This window comes from Tupaia chinensis, unplaced genomic scaffold (assembly GCF_000334495.1).
Source record: "Tupaia chinensis unplaced genomic scaffold, TupChi_1.0 Scaffold000258_1, whole genome shotgun sequence".
Taxonomy (NCBI): Eukaryota; Metazoa; Chordata; class Mammalia; order Scandentia; family Tupaiidae; genus Tupaia; species Tupaia belangeri.
The window spans coordinates 396,515-403,087 of NW_006159738.1; the positions used below are offsets into that span (position 1 = coordinate 396,515).

At 51.7% G+C, this 6,573-nt stretch overlaps 1 protein-coding gene across 1 annotated transcript in view; it reads right to left on the minus strand.

The window, feature by feature from the left end:
* DNAH10 (dynein axonemal heavy chain 10) overlaps nucleotides 1–6,573 on the minus strand; it is a 126,154-nt gene that overhangs the window by 83,854 nt on the left and 35,727 nt on the right. The window contains exons 25-30 of the mRNA XM_006149228.2: nucleotides 5,825–6,036; nucleotides 5,223–5,376; nucleotides 3,830–4,063; nucleotides 3,099–3,221; nucleotides 2,329–2,562; nucleotides 664–887 (exon numbers count right to left, since the gene is read on the minus strand). Coding sequence (XP_006149290.1) covers nucleotides 664–887; nucleotides 2,329–2,562; nucleotides 3,099–3,221; nucleotides 3,830–4,063; nucleotides 5,223–5,376; nucleotides 5,825–6,036 — 1,181 coding nt within the window. The remainder of the gene's footprint in view (nucleotides 1–663; nucleotides 888–2,328; nucleotides 2,563–3,098; nucleotides 3,222–3,829; nucleotides 4,064–5,222; nucleotides 5,377–5,824; nucleotides 6,037–6,573) is intronic.

Here is a 6,573-nt window from a genome sequence, read left to right on the forward strand (position 1 = left end):
GGCGTGGCTGGGTGGTCCTGCCTCTCCTCCAGCCACAGAAACCAAGGGATCACCGAGCACGTCAGAGGCACTTTCTCGTAACTCACAGCGCATGCACTCCACAGCCCTGGCCGCTGCCGGGTCGCTAAGCCGCTGGTTCTCACGCTTGAGGGTGCTCAGGATCCCGGACAGGGCTTGAGAAAAACACAGACCGGGCCTGTTTCTGACACACAGGTGTGGGGAGGAGCCCGAGAATGCAGGTTTCTAACCAGCCCCAAGGTCCTGCCGCAGGCCCAGGCATGCACGCTGGGAAGGACAGCACGCGCTGACGGTGGAGACAGGCACGTGTCAGCCAGTTAGCGCCCGCGGGAGGGAGGAAGCCGCTTGGCGCGTCAGCTAGTCTACCCCAAGCCTGTGACGGTCATCTGTTCGGGGTGTATTTTTTTCCTTTAAGAGAGACGGAAGGGAGAAGGAAAGAGAGGCAGTGACAGGCACTTCGGACAGGAGTAGCCAGGACTGCAGGCCTGTGCAGCCCTGCTCAGCATGGTCAGGTTGGCCTGGGACCCGAACCTGGGCTTCTCGTGCAGCTTCCAGCCTCCCAAGCAGAGGCCCTACCCACGCACCACGGCTGGGCCCGACGACTACCGCTAGGATAGCTCACACACGTCCTCATCCAGGCCTCACCGGCTTTCGTTCTCGCAGTATCTGAAAATGGCCTCTTTGGTGATCAGTCTGTTCGTCCTTCGCATCTCCTGCAGGACGGCCGTCATCCAGTCCTCCACGCGGCCTTCTGCCCGAACGATCTTCCGGAACTCCATGACTTCGCCTTCGGCCGAAATCATGGCAGACACCAGCTTCTCTCCGCTGTCCCCGTCATGAAACCTCAGCATTGCTATGTTGTCATACATCTGCAACACACAGAGCGGACGCGGTAATGCCTGCATGTGGTTCTGGGGTCACAGGCCGGCCTCGGGGTTCCCCCACACGGCGGAGCGGGCACGGCAAGCTCCAGCAGCTGCCGTGTAGACGTGAATTCTCCCCGTCGTGTGTTTCATCGGCAGGTGTTGACAGGGTGCTTTTGTTCACCCTGCACTGCACACAGACCTGCGCACGGAGAGAAGAGAAAGCAGACAGACTCCACCCCGAACACCTGGGACTCCATGGTGCACACGCAGGCCCCAGGAGGGCTCCAGACCATTACCAGCTGAGTTTAGAGAGCGCAGGAGGGCAACTAAATGCCCCGGGCTGGGGTCAGAGACGTGTGCTGGGAGCCCCACTTCCCACTGTCCGGTCGGGTGACTCCGGGCACTTGGCTTCTCCTCGCTCGGCCCAGAATAAGCATAAGGCAGGCACTCACAACTAACAGAGCGAGTGACAGCTGGCACATTCGACACCCACTCAGTGACTGTCATTTCAAGGCCACCCAGGCCCCCGGCAATTCAGAAAGAGAGGAGCAGAGAAAAGCAACAGGCAATAAAGAATAAAACTAGGGTTGGTCCCATAGCCCAGTGGTTAAGGGAGCTGAATCCCACCTGGCCAGCTATGGTTCAAATCCTGGCCCTGGCATCTTGACAAACATTAGGAAGGTATATGTGTGCCCACAAATCCCAATAAGATGGAGAAATGGAGGAGAAAGGATTGCAGCATGACCATGCCCCATGGGGAGGTGCTTTCTCTCTCTCTCTCTCTCAAGTAAAAAAGAAAAAAAGAAGAAAAATCAGCTCATTTCACATTATAACAATCCTACCGAAACAGTCAGTGTTCGGGATATATCCATTTACAGGTGAGGGCCCTGGCACCCAGAGACAGTAAACAACATGCTAAAGGTCACTCAGCAAATCGGTGCAGAGCGAGGCGAGCTGGGCCTGGCATCCACACGTTAAACCACGCCCTCTCTTGCCTCACTGTTTGTTCTGTTAGTCTCTGTGTATGTCTGAATGTTTTTAATTTCTCAAAAAACAAGCTTGCGGCTATGAAAAAGAACAACAAGGGGACCAGCAGGTGGTGTGGTGGTTAAGGGCACCGGACTCCCACATGGCCAACCAAGGTTCGAATCCTGGATCTGGCAGCTTGCTCTCTCGCCTTCTCTCTTTCTGTGTGTACCTCTCTGGTCAGATTACAAATGAATGAATGAATGGGCGGATGGATAGAAGGAAGGAAGGGAGGAAGGACGGACGGACAGGCAACCGAGCAACAAGTAACAGCCGACCTCCGGGGTCACTCCTACTGCGAGGGTCACGGCTCTCTGGGCGGAATGAGAGCCGCAGCGGCCATGCTCAGGCTGAGCTGGGGCTCATGCTGGCAGCGGGAGAGCCGGGCAGAGCCGGCGGTGAGGGCGCGGCGGCCTACCTTGATCATGTGCTCCTGCACGCACAGCGGGTCGCTGTTGCCCAGGATGCTGAGCAGCTCGTCGTCCGAGATGAAGAAGAACCTGGGGAAGGCGTTCCTCTTGGAGTCCAGGTAGTCATTGAGGCTCTTCTGGCACTTCTCCAGGCCCTCGCTGATGTTCTGCAGGTCGCTCAGGCGGTTCGGGGCCTCGCAGCATTTCTTGATCACGGGGTCTTTTAAGGTCTCACTCATGATCTGGGAAGGACGAGAAGAAAACTGTCAAGCCAGGGAAGCAGAAGCAGAGATGTTGTCCTGTTCCCGGAATAGCCGTGTGCGGCTGGCAGGACACAACAAATGTTACTACTATAGTAAAATTAAACATGTAAAGTTTCTGTGTCACATGGCAACAGTTAAAGGTCAAACAAACTCCTAAACAGAGGAAGGTGGGCAGGTTAGGGTGGCCGTACCCCACACGGCTGACTGCCTGGTTCAAGTTCCAACCCAGCTGCTTGGACATCGCAGTGGGCACGATACATGCGTGCCCAAAATCCCAAGAAGAGAAAGGAGAAGGAATTGCCGCATGGCCATCCCACCAGGAGATGCTTTTTCACTTTTCTCTTTCTTACTCTGGTGAGTGCAGATTTAGCACACTTTTCTCTTTCTTACTCTGGTGAGTGCAGTTTTTGGAAAAAATATAAATAAATAGATAGAGAGAGAGAGAGAGATATAAAATAAAAGCATCTCGAGCCACCACCCTCCTTCCATGACGAAGATGGAAGCCAGTCACTTACCCGCTTAAACACTCTATCAATGTTGTCGAACTTTTTCGCCTCGTCTGGAAGTTGTGATCTTATATCTCCACCAATAAAAATGCTTTCGAGATACATCCATTTTCTCTGAACCAACATCCAAATCTATAAAGACACAATATCAAGGTCAGCAGGGGTTACCAGGGACGTCGAAGTGCATGGCAGAACCCAGCCCTAACACAGGACAGAGCAGCATCCCTCCAGGTCTCAGGACTTCCAGGGCAAGATGGCAGGGGCAGCCCAAGCCTGGCCAGAGCCCTCCACTCCACACAGGAGAAATACAACCAGATATTTTAAAATGTGCAACCACATTTGAGGCCAGCAGGTGGCGTGATGGTGGAGGCACTGGATTCCCACATGGCCGACCACAGTTCAAATCCTGGACCTGGAGGTTTAGAAAACATGCTGGGCACATGTGAGTGTGTATCCAAAATCCCCGAAGGAGAATAGAGAAGGGACTGTGGTATAGGCATCCCCCAGGGATGTGGGGAGATTTCTCATTTTCCCTCTCACTGTCTCTCCTCTCTGGTGTGCATATATGCCCTATGGCAAAAAACTAAAACAGATGAAGGGAGGAAGGAAGGAGAGAGAGAGAGAGAAAAGGAAAAAAGGTGCGAGATCATTCCATTTCTAAGCACAAACTATTCTCATGTAAAAGATCTGTCCTACAATGAATTGGCTCTAATCTATCTTTGGTTCGTCTTTCCTCTCACCTCAATAACTTCCCCGATCAGAGACAATGTTTTTTCCCACTTGTGAACAGTCTGCAGAAAAGGCCCCACAAATCTGCTTCCCGAGATGCTTTGCAGGTTGAAAGTGTTGTCATCGAGACACTGAATGATTTCGTCCACAGACCCCAGGATGGAGCCGCGCTCCTGTGTGCCTTTGTAATACTTGACCACCGTGAATTTCATAGTTTCCCAGGTGTCCAGAATCTCCTTCACAGCCTGGTCAGGAATAGAAAAAGAACGATTCAGGCACGTTAACTGAAAAGCAGAACTCCAGCTCACCCCCCTCCTTGGCTAGAGCCCAGTGTCCTGGGGAGTCAGGATTTGGTCTCGATGGCGCAGTCACCTCCCGCCAAGCACCCCAGGTGCCAGGTTGCGCACACACTCATTTCACCCTCCCTGGATCCCAGCGCTGTGGGGATGACGATTACCCACATTTGCAGAGCAGAGAGCTGCAGCTCAGAGAGGGCAAGCCGCTCTCCGAGGCACTCAGCCCTGAGCCAGGGCCAGGTCTTGTCGAGTCTGCCCGCCGAGCCTGTTTAGGTGGTCCTGCCCCGGGCTTACTCCACTGTCAGGCGAGAAAACCAACTTACAGGGAACCAGCAGTTAGCGTAATGGCTATGTCGCTGGACTCCCATGTAGTCGACCGTGGTTTGAGTCCCGGACCCAGGTGACTTAAACTCAGGCATGTGCGTGTGTGCCCAAGATCCCGAGAGGAGAATGGAGGAGATGAGATTGCGGCGTGGTCATCCCCCCTGGGGAGTGATTCCTCACTTTCTGTCTCTCTGTCTCTGTCTTTCTGGCGAGCGCATGCACCCTCTAGCAAAAACCTCTCAAAAAAAAAAAAGGAAGAAAGAAAATTGACTTAGGAAATAATATGCCATCTACCTCCAAATGAAAATCTGTATCAGTATGCATGTATGTATCGTGTAATATATGCACGGCATGTGTAGACAGATGAATGTGTATGATGCATATGTGTGTGATGTGGTATGTGCATATGTCATATGTACATTTGTGTACACATATGCAAGTGGTTGTGTGTGCATATACACATGTGAGTGCGTAGCGCATGTGTATGTATATGCGCATACATACACATGTGTGCATTCATTTTTAAGTAGAGGAGGATATCACTAAACTGTTCATAGTAATTTTCTTCAGGTGGTTGGATTATGAGTGATTTGGGGTTTTTCTTCCATTTTCTACCATTCATTACTTCTTCAATTAAAAAACGGAAAGTACAACAATAAAAACTATAACAGGCAGAAATTCTGTGTCTACAACACATAACTCCTTCTCACTAGAGCAAACACGGTTCCTCTCTGAATGGAAGAACGGTTTTCTTCTCCAGATGGTTCTGCAAGCACAGCCCCACCTTCTCGATGGCGACCTCCTTGACGGCCGCCGTGACGATCTCGTTGAGGACGTCCTTGTGCTTGTGAAGCTCCATGGCGAACATGTTCTCCAAGGTGAATGTTTCGGTCATTTCGAAAAAGACGGACGTTTTTTCCATCAGCTCTTTCCAATGCCTGAAAGTGAATGAATATTAAAATCCTGGTGCTTACTGGAGGGCGTTGGACCCGGCACTCCACACCCCGAGTTCCCAGGGCTGTACTATGCTAATGAAAGTGAATTATTGAAATTCATTTTACTCTTTCATAAGCTGTCAATGCACATGTGAGCCCCCTGGCATTTCTCCTGGACCAGGCAGATTCGGGCCCTTCGCTGTTTTTTTTCAATCTTCGAGTGAAGCAACGGCATTGCCACCGTTCATCGGATGAGAGTTTCTTTTAAGAGCCCTTGCCATTGATCACTCTGTAGAAACATATTCTACACGACCTCTTGCACGTGTGTGCCTGCGTCACCATTAAACCCTGCACTTGGTCATCGGGTCTGAGCAGGTGAAAACCGAGGGACACACCATCAGCTCCAAGCTCCCCCATCCTCTCACGTCGCCTCACAGAGGACACCACAAACCTGTCTCTCAGGGCTTCGTGTTTCAAGTCAAGAAGTAAAGGAATCGAGTCTTTGAATGCCTTCATCCTCGATTCCAAATAGTACGCCACCGATAAGCCCCGGACTGGCCGGGGCAGCTTCCTGAGTGACTTGAGGAAACCCTCGATGCCTTCTTGGAGGAACTGGACATTCAGGTTGACCCAGAGGGTCTGAGACCATTCTTCTTTGGCGGCCTGAGATGGGCAAGAAACAGTCACATTAACAAGACACCTACGGAAACACAGGCGTCACTCGACAGGGAGAGCGTGTTTGTTTGTTTGTTTGTTTAAGTTTCTTTATTTCTTTTTTCCACGAATAAGAAAGACAGAGGAACAGAGACAAAGAGACAAAGAGATAGCAGCACCCCACAGGGTTCTCATGCTGTGATCCACACCCAGTCTCGGCCCGCTGGGACCATGGGCATGTGTGCCTATGCACCCAGCACGTTCGAGGAGGTGTCTGGCAAACCCAGAATCTTACTGTGTGGGTCAGCCATGAAGTGTGCTGTCGCTGCTGTGCCACTGTTTGGACCCAGCAAGGGTACCTGCTCTTTGTTTTTAACTATGTATTTAATCGCCCAAGGGCACATGTGCACACCAGAGAGAAGGAGAGAGAGGGAAAGGAAGAAAGCTTCCCCCATGGGGCGTCATCATGCTGCAATCCCTTCTCTGTCCAGGGAGAGCAAATTCTTTTTTTTTTTTGGAGAGGTTTTTGCTATAGGGCGCATGCGC